The following is a 14,353-nucleotide window of genomic DNA, read 5'->3' on the forward strand; positions in this document are numbered from 1 at the left end:
GTGAAACTCATTTCTCCTCCTCCTAGCTTTGGCTTATTTCTCACTTTAACCGTCAGAACGCTCTCGAAATAGTATATTTAAATAACTTAAAAGTGTCTTTAAAAGGCTTTTCCCATTCAGTCGACGTAGCTAAGAGGGTCTTTAAAAGGTGGGATGGGGGGCGGAGAGGGGCCCTCATTGAGGAAAAGGGAGGAAATGGAAGTGACTTCTGGGAATTGTAGTTTTCCGCTGCTTTCTTTTAGCTAGGACTACTTATCCCAAGATGCAGTTCCACACCCCTAGGTTCCCCTAGTTACTATCTTAAAACACCGGAGTCGGTGTTTGGAGGAAGGGATTAAGGTGAGGAGGGAGGAAGGTGAGGCGAGCAATGGTTTCGGGAAAAATGGAAACGGGTCGGAAATGACTAGGAGGGAAAGTTAAGAGCCTGGAGAAGGGTAGGGGAACGAAAGTATCGTTCGCCCACTGACAGGCGGGGAGGGGCGGAGGATCAACGATCTACCACCGGACGCTCCCTCGGCCTGCGATGGAAGGGAATTCCTGCGGTCAGCTCCGGGCCAACTCAAAACCTCGGGCTCATCCTTTCCTCGCCCTCTAGCCCCTCCCGCCTTCAACCCCCAAGACTCTACTAGTCTAAGGAAGGTCTGGGCCTTGTGTGTCAGTCTTGAGTGTGAAACCGTTTAATATGTTGAAAATCTCAGGAATTTTCAAATTTTAAAATGAAGCCATAGGGGAAAGAAACCTGCGAAATGGTTATTTAGTTGTAGAATTTCCAAGTTTGGACGTTGGGAGTGGTGGTGAAGGTCCTAAGATGAAGTTTTTGGGGTACTGTGTAGGATGCTCTGGCAAGGTGGGCCAAGGAGAAGCGAGTTACGCCCTTCCCCTGGCCTTTCTCCACTGCGCAAACCGCGGCATCCTGTCTAACGTACCCTCCTAATGTCTCCTCTATTTCTCTCTCTGTGCCCTCCCCTCTGCATCCGCGTCCCCACATTCAGGCCCTCCTTACTTTTCTTCTGGAAGGGTTCAGTATCTAACTTCTAACCTGTCTGCAGTCTTTCTCCTTTTCTAACCCACCTTCATTTTTGCCTCCAAGATATTCAAAAAAGTAAAAATGATTGTTATTATTCTACTTCACCTTGAGGATAAAATCCGAATTTCTTAGTATAGTATTCAGCCTCTGCCTCCTTTACAGCCTAATCTGCCAAACCCATTATTCACTTTACACTTTAATAACATTGAGCTAACTGAAATTCCTGACTTATGCTCTCTCATGCTTTGGCACTTCTGAAGAATCCATTTCTTCTTCCTGGAACACTCTTCATCCCATATTCTGCTAACTAGTCTCCACCTTTACAACAAAACTTGAAAGATTTGTCTATAACCCTTGGCTCCAATTCTTCCCCTTCCATTGACTGAACCTACTCCTGTCAGGCATTTGTCACTACCATTCCAGTGGAATAGCTCTTGTGGTCACTAATCACCTCTAAGTTGCTAAATTCAATGATCATTTAATTGTATTTGGTCTGTCAGCAGCATTTAACACAGTTGGTCACTCCTTCACTCTCTGAAACACTTTCTTCACCTGACTTCCAGGATACCCCTCTTGCTTCTCCTACCTTCCTGGACACTATTCCAGGCTCTTTTGCTGCTTCCTCTTGATTTACTAGACATAGAAATTTGGAGTGCCCCAAAGGCCCAGTCCTTGGACCTCTGCTTTGTTTACATTTCCTGGATTATTTTCCTTCTTTCTCATAACGTTTAAACACCATTTATATGCAGATGACTTACAAACTTCTCTCTCACTCAGACCACTCACCTGAACTCCATCTTCGAGTATCTGGCTGTCTAATCAGCATCTCTAATAGGCGAGCCCCAAACTCCTGATCTCCTGAAATTGCTCTTCCCATCTCCATAAATGGCAATCCCATCTTTCCAATTGCTATGGCCAAAAACTTTATGGTCATCCTTGACTGCTTTCTCATACCCACATCTAATCCCTCAGCAAATCTTTTTGGCTTTATTTCCGGTATATATGCAGAACACTTCTCACTGCCTCTATTGTTAACACCCTGATTCCAGCCACTGTTATCTTTTGCCCGGATTATTACAGTAGCCTCCTAACAGTTCTTCCGGCTTTGACCCTTATCTTCACACAGCAGCAAGAGTAATTCTTTGAAAACATAAGTCAGCTGTCACTCTTCTCCCCACAGCCCTCACCTAATGGCTTCCCATCTCACTCAGAGTTGAGCCTAAGTCCCTATAAGCAAGGCTGTTGCTCCAGCACAGGAGTGACTGGAGGCCACCATCCAGCTTATTGCTGTTAATTTCCAAGTCTGCCCAGAGAAAGGGGCACGTTTTTCTAACCTGCTCAAAGCTTCTTCATAGGCTCGTAATGATCATGACTTCAAGGCATGATCCGGCAACCACGTCTCTGACCTTATACCTTTTTTCTCTCTCATTCTCTTCTGGCCCCACTGGCCTTCTTGCTATTCCTCAGACATGCTGTCCTGCCTTGAAGCCTTTGGACTTGCTTTCTCTGCTTCAGTCACTCTTCTCCCCGGGAATCTACACGACCTACATTTTTTAGATTCCTGAAATGTCACCTTATCAGTGAGGGCTTTCCTGTTTGCTGACTTAATGCCTTATATAAAATAGCACCCTCTCACCTTCCTTACTTTCTATCCCCTATTCCTTGTTTTATTTTTCCCCATGCAACTTACTTCCATCTGTCATACTATATTTTTACTTGTGTGTTGTCTGTCGCTCTACTTGAATGTAACCTCTGGGAGGTTAGGGATTTTGTTTTATTCAATGCTATGTCTCTAGTGTCTAAAATAGTGGCAGATGCATGGTAGATGCCCCCAAAATATTGAATAAATAAATGCACAGCTTAAGCATTACCCTGGATGGTTTTCCATTAGATGTTTTCCCTGCCCTCTCCCACAGCCTAGTGAGATGCCCCCCTGGGCTTTTGTAGCCCGTTGTGCCCACCTCTGTCAAACTGCCTTCTCTGCTTTGTAGCAATGGCTCATTTAACTAGACTCAACAGACTTGGAACCCTTGTAACCCTAAGTGTCTAATATGAATGAATGAGTGAAAGGTAATCTGAGTTGGTTTATGTGACTAAGTGGCATTTTGTAGATGCTCAGGAACAATCACTTTAGCTGTCTTCTGGTTTTTTTCTTTTAAGATTTTAATTATTTTTAACTTTTTTTTAAGACTTTATTTTTTTCCTTTTTCTCCCCAAAGCCCCCGGTACATAGTTGTATATTCTTCGTTGTGGGTCCTTCTAGTTGTGGCATGTGGGACACTGCCTCAGCGTGGTCTGATGAGCAGTGCCATGTCCGCACCCAGGATTCGAACCAACGAAACACTGGGCCGCCTGCAGCGGAGCGCGCGAACTTAACCACTCGGCCATGGGCCAGCCACTGTGTTCTGGTTTGAGGGCACCACAAGTCATGTCTTCTGAGCAGACCAGATTATTACTAAGTGGTTATCGATTATTAAGCAAATATTTTTTTGAATATGTACTCTACTAGAAACTGTAGTATGCACTGGAACACATTTGGGTGGGGAAGTATAATGGGGAATGAGAACATTTTGGTTCCTGATCTTGTCAAATTTACAGCCTACTGGGAGAGACAGAGGATATAAATAGAAAGTCTATAATACAGTGTGGCTGAGTGAGAATACCATGATAAAGGAAGAGCACAGTACCATGGGAGAACGTGGTAGTCCCTTAAACTTGATCAAGTTTAAGGAAATCCAGGGCAGCTTTCCTGGAGCAGTATGGGCTGACATCGGAAAAGTAAATAAGAGCCAAGTGAATAAGAGGAGTAGTACCTGTATGTCTTCTGGGGGAGGGAGGCAGTGAAGATAGTGGGAGGGTATACAGGGATGGGGAGAATTATTCAAGACCCTCAGGTAAGTGAGCACGTTCATGGGAGTGGGGATGAGGGTTATGAGGATGATGGGGCCATGAAAAGATGAGATATGGTCAGAGAAAAAGAATCCCTGGCTCATATAGGGCATTATAGGCCAAATAAAGGAACTCGGATTTTATCCTAAGGGTAATAGGAAGCCACAGGTGCTCAGATGTGACCACACACTCCTGGTTGATCACACTCATTCCTTCCTCCTTTGACTTTGTCTTTTACTATCTGAAATTACATTATTTATTTATAATCTGTCTTCACTACTAGATTTAAACTTTGAAATTATTTTAGTGTCTCCCTCCTCCTATATATGGCTTATGGGCAGTATTTGTAGGCCATATATGTTATTTCAGATAACCAGCTATCAATTATGTAGCCAAAACATGGTAAAATTGGTTTAGACATTTATTCATCACAACATTATTTATAATAGTGAAAATATCCAACATTGGGGGAATGATTAAGTAAATTACCATGTATCTTACCACGCAATACCATGCAATCATTAGAAGTCATGTTTTTGAAAACTATTTAACAACATGGAAAAGTGCTTTTAATATCAAGTGAAAAAAATTAGGATACAAAACTGAATATAGAGTGTGATCTTAATTTTTGTAATTATAAAAATTAGAAGGAAATACACCAAAATACTAAATAGTCATTATCTTTAGGTGATGGGATTCTGGATGATTTTTGTTTTTTCATGAATTTTCTTTGGTTTATATGTTCCAATTTTTTTTTTTTTTGGAGGAAGATTAGCCCTGAGCTAACTACTGCCAGTCCTCCTCTTTTTTGCTGAGGAAGCCTGGCCCTGAGCTAACATCCGCGCCCATCTTCCTCTACTTTATATGTGGGATGCCTACTACAGCATGGCGTGCCAAGCGGTGCCATGTCTGCACCCAGGATCCGAACCAGCGAACCCCGGGCTGCCGAGAAGCGGAACATGTGAACTTTACCACTGTGCCGCTGGGCCAGCCCCATATGTTCCAAATTTTATACCATTGTTATATACCTCTGTGATGGGAGCCGGTGGGGAGTTAAAATGTTTTGCCTTGCCAGACATTTTTAAGCATGTCATGGGTTCTGTTTGATGTTAATGTGAATAGGTCTCAGGAACCAACTTCCGTATCCAACTCTAGTTGGATAATGATTCTTTACTAAAAGAGCAGTGGAATGTAGCTGCTTGAAAACTGTACTTAGAAAGGTACTGTTTGTTGTCTTTGACATCATTGATGGATGGAGTTTAGCAGAAGATCTGGCTTCCTACTTTTCGGTTAGTGCATTTATATTAAAAATAAGAATTATAATAAATTTTATCATAAAAATAAATTCATAAATTATTTTTAGCTATTGTGTGCTGGACGACTGTGACTGGGCCAGGTAGGCACTTGGGTAGAGATGTATTTGACCTTGTTTTTGTCATCAGGAGGCTTCCAAACTAGTTTTCCCACAGGAAACAAAATGCCAAATGTTCTGTTAGAAAGTGTTGAGTTAAACACAGGAAACTATCCAAGCATATGATACATATGCTTTGTTAGTAAGAAAAGAGTTCTTTGTTGACTGATGTTTGGTATTTCTATCCCAGAGATATGGCACATGACAGTAGACTAGATTAGACCTTTTAATTCATAGGTTGAAATATTTATCTCAGATGTCCATGGGACATTTTTTTCTGAAACAAACAGATTTTTTTAGATCAATATTTGACTTCATTTATTTTAAGCTTTAGATTAATTGACGGTCTTTTTTTCTTTCAGGTTTATCAAAGTTTCGGCTTTGTTGCAAAAGCAAGCCAAGACTTAAGTTTTCTCTGGTGAACAAGCGTGTGGTGTGTGACATATGTCAGTCCAAGAAATAAACAAACATGCAGTTCTCCCTCCTATCATTAGTAGAAGTGACAAGGAATTTTTGGAAAGTATGCAAAGATATATAATTACAGAAACTGAAAGAGTGGGCTGTAATGAGGAGGGACCTGCTGATGAATATTACATCATATACCGAAACGTTTTTGATAAGGTATCGTAATGCTCATAAGACCATGGGGTTTTCATGTGGTAGAAATCGTCTATCTTGACAACTAATATTCCTGCCTTAGTGACACCACTGCTTGTTTGACTACATTCTGTTTGTCAATTTTGAGAAGTTTGTCCATTTCTTGGAAAGCGATGAATGGGGAAAATGCAGTGCCAGATTTATATTACTAGACAGTTAATGAGTGTTTCAATTGTTTTAGCCTAAGTGCAGACTGTCAGTTGAGCAACAATCTAGCTGTGCCCTCTAACATCATTCTGACCTTCCATCTGAAAGCATTACTTGATTTGTTAGGAATTGGGCAGCAAGGAAGAACCTGGTAGCTCTTTGTTGTTTTGGGTTTGTTTGTGGTATTATTAAAGTCTTGGTTTAGATTTGATCTAGCATATTAAATGGAAACCCCTTGTAGATTAGAGGTCTAGATAGGCTCGCTAAACAAGGGGTTTGACTGAACTAAACATTGGAAACATGGAGATCAGATTAGAAAATGCTATGGCTTTATGTAATATTTGATTTTAGTTTTCAAGGCTTTAGAAATACCTGTTTTTCCTTATAAACAATTGCAGTTTGCCCACCGATGCTAATTTTTCTTTATTGCAGTAGCATTGGTTTATAACATTATATAAATTTCTTATGTACATCATTATATTTTGATTTCTGTGTAGATTACATCATGTTCACTAACCAAAGAGTAATTATGATCCATCCCCACACACATGTGCCTAATCACCCTTTTCACCGTTCCCCCTCCCTACTTCCCCTTTGGTAACCACCAATCCAATCTCTTTGTCTATGTGTTGCTTGTCATCGTTTTTATCTTCTTCTTATGAGTGAGATCATACGGTATTTGACTTTCTCCCGCTGACTTATTTCACTTAGCATAATACCCCCAAGGTCCATCCATGTTGTCACAAATGGCCGTGTTTCATTGTTTCTTATGGCTGAGTAGTATTCCATTATGTATATATACCACATCTTCTTTATCCGTTCGTCCCTTGATGGGCACCTAGATTGCTTCTAAGTCTTTGCTATTGTGAATAATGCTGCAATGAACATAGGGGTGCATGTATCTTTATACATTCGTGTTTTCATGTTCTTTGGATAAATACCCAGCAGTCAAATAGCTAGATCATATGGTAGTTCTAGTCTTAATTTTTTGAGGAATCTCCATACCATTTTCCATAGTGGCTCCACCAGTTTGCTCTCCCACCAGCAGTGTATGAGAGTTCCCTTCTCTCCACAGCCTCTCCAACACTTGGTGTTTCCTGTCTTGTTAATTATAACTATTCTGATGGGAGTGAGTGGTATCTCATTGTAGTTTTGATTTGCATTTCTCTGGTAGTTAATGATCTTGAACATCTTTTCAAGTGCCTGTTGTCTGTCTGTATATCTTTGGAGAAATGTCTACTCTTATCATTTGCCCATTTTTAAATTGGGTTGTTAGTTTTTTTGTTGTTGAGATGTATGAGTTCTTTGTATATTTTGGATATTAATCCCTTATCAGATATATAGTTTGCAAATATCTTCTCCCAATTGTTAGGTTGTCTTTTTGTTTAGTTGATGGTTTCCTTTGCTGTGCAGAAACATTTTAGTTTGATGTAGTCCCATTTGTTTTATTTTTTCTATTGTTTCCCTTGCCTGGTCAGACATGGTACTTGAAAATATGCTGCTAAGACTGATGTTGAAGAGCGTACTGCCTATGTTTTCTTCTAGAAGTTTCATGGTTTCAGGTCTTACATTCAAGTCTTTAATCCATTTTGAGTTAATTTTTGTGCATGGTGTGAGATAATGGTCTACTTTGATTCTTTTGCATGTGGCTGTCCAGTTTTCCCAACACCATTTATTGAAGAAACTTTCTTCATTGTACGGTCTTGGCTCCCTTGTCAAAAATTAGCTGTCATACATGTGTGGGTTTATTCCTGGGCTCTCAGTTCTGTTCCATTGATCTGTGTGTCTGTTTTTCTGCCAGTACCATGCTGTTTTGGTTACTATAGCCTTGTAGTATATTTTGAAATCAGGGAGTGTGAGACCTCCAGCTTTTTCTTTTTTTCTCAGGATTCCTTTGGCCATTCGGTGTCTTTTGTTGTTCCATATAAATTTTAGGATTTTTTGTTCTATTTCTGTGAAAAATGTTGTTGGAACTGTGATAGGATGTGTTGAATCTGTAGATCGCTTTAGGAAGTATGGATATTTTAACTATGTTAATTCTTCAGTCTAAGAACATGAAATATCTTTCCATTTCTTTATGTCTTCTTCAATTTCTTTCAACAGTGTTGTATAGTTTTCAGTGTGCAGATCTTTCTCTCTTTGGTTAAGTTTATTCCTAGGTATTTTATCCTTTTTGTTGCAATTGTAAATGGGCTTGTATTCTTTTTTTTTCTTTTTTTTGAGGAAGATTAGCTCTGAGCTAATTGCTGCCAATCCTCCTCTTTTTGCTGTGGAAGACTGGCCCTGAGCTAACATCCATGCCCATCTTCCTCTACTTTATATGTGGGACGCCTGCCACAGCATGGTGTGCCAAGCGGTGTCATGTCCACACCTGGGATCCGAACCAGCGAACCCCAGGCTGCCAAAGTGGAACATGCGCACTTAACCACTGTGCCACCAGGCCGGCCCCGGGATTGTATTCTTAATTTCTCTTTCTGCTACTTTGTTGTTAGTGTATAGAAACAAACTGATTTTTGTATGTTGATTTTGTATCCTTCAAATTTACTGTATTCATTTATTATTTCTAAAAGTTTTTTGGTGTATTCTTTAGAGTTTTCTATATATAAAATCATGTCATCTGCAAAGTGACAGTTTCACGTCTTCCTTTCCAATTTGGATCCCTTTTATTTCTTTTTCTTGCCCAATTTCTCTGGCTAAAACTTCCGATACTGTGTTAAACAAGAGTGGTGAAAGTGGGCCTCCTTGTCTTGTTCTGATTCTTAGAGGGATAAGCTTTCAGTTTTTCTCCACTGAGAATAATATTAGCTGTAGGTTTGTCATACATGGTATTTATTATGTTGACGTACTTTCCTTCTGTAGCCATTTTATCCAGAGTTTTTATCGTAAATGGATGCTGTATCTTGTCAAATGCTTTCTCTGCATCTATTGAAATGATCATGTTATTTTTCTTCTTCATTTTGTTAATGTTGTGTATCACGTTGATTGACTTGCAGATGTTGAACCATCCCTGCATCCCTGATCGTGGTGTATGATCTTTTTAATGAACCATCCCTGCATCCCACTTGGTCATGATGTATGATCTTTTTAATGTATTGTTATATTCGATTTGCTAGTATTTTGTTGAGGATTTTTGCATCAATGTTCGTCAGTGATATTGGCCTGTAATTTTAGGTATTAAGTCTTCTTTGAATGTTTGGTAGAATTCACCAGAGGAGACCTCTGGTTCTGGACTTTCATTTTTTGGGAGGTTTTTGATTACTGTTTCAATCTCCTTACTGGTGATTGGTCTATTCAAATTCTCCATTTCTTCTTGATTCAGTTTTGGAAGGTTGTATGATTCTAAGAATTTAACCATTTCTTCTAGATTATCCACTTTGTTGGTGTATGGTTTTTTGTAGTACTCTCTTATAATCTTTCCTATTTCTGAGTGTCCATTGTCATTTCTCCTTCATTCCTGATTTTATTTATTTGAGCTTTCTCTCTTTTTTTCTCGGTGAGTCTAGCTAAAAGTTTGTCAATTTTGTTTATCTTTTCAAAGAACCAGCTCTTGGTTTCATTGATTTTTTTTCTATTTTTTTTTAGTCTCTTTCATTTATTTCTGCTCTGGTTTTTATTATTTCCTTCATTCTACTGATTTTGGGCTTTGTTTGTCTTCTTTTTCCTGTTCCTTTAGGTGCACTGTTAAGATTGTTTGGGATTTTTCTTGTTTGTTGAGGTAGGCCTGTATTGCCATAAACTTCCCTCTTAGAACCACTTTTGCCGTATCCTGTAGATTTGGGCATGTTGTATTTTCATTTTCATTTGTCTCCAGGTATTTTTTGATTTCTCCCTTGATTTCTTCATTGACCCAATCATTGTTCAGTAGTATTTTGTTTAATCTCCGCATATTTATGGCATTTCTCATTTTCTTCCTGTAGTTGATTTCTAGTTTCATACTTTTGTGGTCAGAAAAGATGGTAGGTATTATTTCAGTCTTCTTAAATTTATTGAGACTTGTTTTGTAGCCTAATATGTGGTCAATCCAGGAGAATGTTCCATGTGCATTTGAAAAGAAAGTGTATTCTGTGGTTTTTGGATGCGATGTTCTGTATATGTCTAGTAAGCCTGTCTGGTCTGATGTGTCTTTTAAGGACAGTGTTTCCTTATTGATCTTCTGTTTGGATGATCTATCCAGTGGTGTAAATGGAATGTTCAAGTCCCCTACTATTATTGTGTTACTCTCCATTTCTCCTTTTATGTCTGTTAATAATTGCTTTTTATATTTGGCTGCCCCTATGCTGGGTCCATAGATGTTTACAAATGTTTTATCCTCTTGTTGGATTGTTTCCTTTATTATTATGTAATGCCTTTCTTTGTCCCTTGTTACAGTTTTTGTTTTAAAGTCTATTTTGTCTGATATACATATTGCTACCCCAGCTTTCTTTTCATTGCCATTTGCATGGAGTATTTTTTTTCCATCCCTTCACTTTCAGTTTGTGAGTGTCTTTAGGTCTGAAGTGTGTCTCTTGTATGCAGCATATATATGGGTCTTGTTTTTTTATCCAATTGGCCACCCTATGCCTTTTGATTGGAGCATTTAGTCCATTGACATTTAAAGTAGCTATTGATAAATATGTTTTTATTGCCATTTTGTTACTTTTTTTCTGGGTGTTTTAGTAGTTCTTCTCTGTTCCTTTCTTCTTCTCTTGCTGTCTTCCCTTGTGGTTTGATAGCTTTCTTTAGTATTATGTTTGGGTTCCTTTCTCTTAATTATTTGTGATTTTGTGATAGGTTTCTGGTTTGTGATTACCATGAGGTTTGTATATAATAACCTACATATGTAGCAATCTATATTGAGTTGATGGTCTCTTAAGTTTGACCTCTTTCTAAAAGCTCTACTCTTTTACTCCCCTCTTCTCAGATTTTATGTTTTTGATTTCATATCTAACCTCATTTTTTTTGTGTGTGTATCCATTACCCTCTTATTGAAACAGATAATTTTAGTATGTTTGTCTTTTGACCTTCATATTATCTTCATAGGTGGTTGATCTGCTACCTTTACTGTATTTTTTCCTTTACTGGTGATTTTATTGCCTTTTTTTTTTTTTTGATAATTTTCTTATTCCTGTTTGTGGTCTTCTCTTTCCCACTTAAATAAGTCCCTTTAGCAATTCTTGTAAAACTAGTTTCTTGGTGTTAAACTCCTTTAAATTTTGCTTGTCTGGGAAACTCTTTATCTCTCCTTCCTTTCTGAATGATAACCTTGCCGGGTAGAATATTCTTGGCTGTAGATGTTTTCCTTTCAGCACCTTAAATATATCATGCCACTCCCTTCTAGCCTGTAAGATTTCTGCTGAGAAGTCAGCTGATAGCTTTATGGGGCTTCCTTTGATGTCACTTGTTTCCTTTCTTTTGCAGCTTTTAGGATTCTCTCTTTATCTTTAATTTTGGATATTTTAATTATAATGTGTCTTGGTGTGGGCCTCTTTGGGTTTATCTTGTTTGGTGCTCTCTGTGCTTCCTGTACCTGGATGTCTCTTTCTTTCCTTAGGTTAGGAAGGTTTTCAGCTATTATTTCTTCAAATAGCTCCTCTACCCCGTTGTCTCTCTCTTCTCCTTCTGGGACACCTGTAATATGGATGTTAATGTGCTTGATGTTGTCTCAGAGTTCCCTTAGACTGTTCTTGTTTTTTTAAATTCTTTTCTCTTTTGTCTGTTCAGCTTGGGTGATGTCATCTAATCTTTCATCCAACTCGCTGATCCATTCTTCTGTATCCTCTACTGTGCTATTGAGTCCCTCTTGTGAATTTTTCATTTCCAGTATTGTATTCTTCATTTCTGATTCATTCTTTTTTATATTTTCCAATTCTTTGTTGACTCATTTCTGATTCATTCTTTTTTATATTTTCCAATTCTTTGTTGACATTCTCACTGAGTTCATCCATTCTTCTCCCAAAATCAGTGAGCATCCTTATGACTTTTTGTTTGAACTCTTTGTCAGATTGTTTATTTCTGTTTCATTTAGTTCTTTTTCTGGGGTTTTGTCCTGATCTACTACTTGGAACATATTCCTTTGCCTCCTCATTTTGCCTCTTTCTTTGTGCTTATATGTATGTATTAGGTGGGTCAGCCATGTCTCCTGATCTTGGAGAGGTGGACTTATATAAGAGATACCTATGAGGCCCAGCAGTGTGTTTCCCTCTTGTCACCAGTTCCAGATGTTCTAGGAGTGACCCCTGTGTGGGCTATTTGTGTCCTTCTGTTGTGGCAGGGTTGCTCTTGCTGCAGGTGCACAGGAAGGTTAGGCTGTCCCCTTGGCAGGCTGGTTGCAATTCTCAGCTGCGTGTGGCTGCTGTGGACCCTTCAGTCACTTTATTGGGTTTGTGGAGCCCCAGTGCAGTTGGCTGCAAGGTCTAATAGCCCATTCCTGTTGCAGTTTTTCTGTTAAGTGAGTAGGTGCCAGCATGGCTGGTTGCTAGGTTTAGGGGCTTGTAATTGCTCTAGGCCTCTGACCTGCAAGGCTGTTGTCAGTTCTCTCAGTATTGCAGCTGAGTGGGGCTGCCCCCAGGCATGGGAGCACCCAATTATTTCAGGCTTTGGATGCTGATGTTTTTACCTAGCTTTTTTTTACCCCTCTTGGAAGATGCCTTGACAGTAAAATAAGTGAAATCAGCATCTTTTCCTCCTTACCTATAAGAAATAATTACTTACCTTAAGACTTCTGTAAACTATTGGTCTCAGTAAAACAGCCTCAGGCAAAACAGGAACACAGTCTTTTGTTTAACTTTTAAACGTTACATACTATGAGTCTTATTTCTCCTCTAAATAAAAACATAGTGCCTCACTCTAAGGAAAAGTGAGCGCAAAGTAGTGATATATACCTACCAGTGGAGTTAAGAAAATTGATACATATCGCTAAGAGTATAAAATAGAGAAACAGAGGCTTTTCTTCCTTTTAAGTCATCTGGAAAATCTATCTTTTAGAATTGGTATATTGGCAGGTTAGCTTCATTTTATATGTTGCTATGATCAGTGATATCGCTTTTGGTGTATTTTACTCATTAAGGAATGTATTAGATGAATGTTTAAAGGTAGTGTTTTGAATAGGTTTCATAAGTGTCAAAAATCATGCTGAGACTGTGTGAAATCAGCAAAGGAAAGTTATCGTAACTGTGACATGCTTATTTTTGCATGTTCAAATGTTAACACTTGTCAGGAGTTTTCTTACACGAAGAGCTTTCTTCTTTAAATTAGTATCATTATAGTGAAGTCATTTTAGAAATGGTGTTGGTAAATTTAAATCTTAGAGAAAAGACATATGGTTAAATAAAAATAATGTCTGCATCTATGGTCCTTTTCTCCTTACCCCTCAAGATTTCCATTTGGACTATTTGTATATTGTACTATTATAAATTGTACATTTGTACATTGTAAAGAATCCTATTCTTCAAGACTGAGAGGGGATCTGAAATAGAAATCATTTGGTACTTAGAGAAACTTTTCTTCCAGCTTCTCAATAAGATAATCTGCCTTTCCATTTTCTTGTCACTCCAGTACACTTGACTGTTAGTAAATGATTAATGACTGCCTTCTCTAATCTTCCTTCCCTCTTGGAAGGATCTAGTTGGGCGGAAGATGAAAGTAGCAACTTGTGTCTCTGAGTACTTGGAACCAGAGAACAGTTACCAAATTCTGTTTAAAATAAAAAATAGAGGATTTGACCTGGAGAACCACACCTGAATCAAAGCAAGGAGGACCTGAAACTCATACACCAAGAGTTGAGAGTAGATTGTAGAGAGTGCCAAGGAGTTAGTAAGTGAAGAAGACCAAAGCTAGGAAGAGTGAGTTTCTATATAAATAGGTGAATTATGGAGGCCACTGGACTCTGGAAAGTGGCTGGTCTTTTGTGTTCCTGGTAGCATGTTGTACAAATAATGTAGATCCACATATAGGAGCTAAGGTGGAATGGATTGATTCCTCTTCTCCCTCAGACACCTGTACCTGGTAAGTGTAGCTCTAGTTTTCTTGGGTTTAATGGAAGTCTTTTTATAGGAGTCTCAAAGTTGAATGCCTGCAGAGGTCAGGAAGGTCATATAAAAGAGTTAAGTGGGCTGGCTATAAAAGAATGAGAAATCATGGAGACTGTAGATTGGATGAAGAAGCAATCCAATCTAAAGCTCCAACTGATTATTGTCATTAAGGAATGGCAGTTCCATGTTGGTAGATTTTTTCAGCTTTTTCGA

The 14,353-nt window shown here is 38.8% G+C and overlaps 1 protein-coding gene across 5 annotated transcripts in view; it reads left to right on the forward strand.

The window, feature by feature from the left end:
* The first annotated feature begins 257 nt into the window (after positions 1–257).
* The window catches only part of CLHC1 (clathrin heavy chain linker domain containing 1), a 62,441-nt gene continuing 48,345 nt past the window's right edge, over positions 258–14,353 (forward strand). For 2 of the 5 annotated variants that reach the window (XM_046660217.1, XM_046660218.1), the window contains exons 1-2: positions 258–339; positions 5,690–5,948. In XM_046660217.1, coding sequence (XP_046516173.1) covers positions 5,772–5,948 — 177 coding nt within the window. In that variant the 5' untranslated portion in view covers positions 258–339; positions 5,690–5,771. Of the gene's footprint in view, positions 340–5,689; positions 5,949–13,407; positions 14,115–14,353 lie in introns of those variants that run through there. The other 3 variants (XM_046660219.1, XM_046660221.1, XM_046660220.1) reach the window with 3 other exon arrangements.

This window comes from Equus quagga, chromosome 5 (genome assembly GCF_021613505.1).
Source record: "Equus quagga isolate Etosha38 chromosome 5, UCLA_HA_Equagga_1.0, whole genome shotgun sequence".
NCBI classification, from domain to species: Eukaryota; Metazoa; Chordata; class Mammalia; order Perissodactyla; family Equidae; genus Equus; species Equus quagga.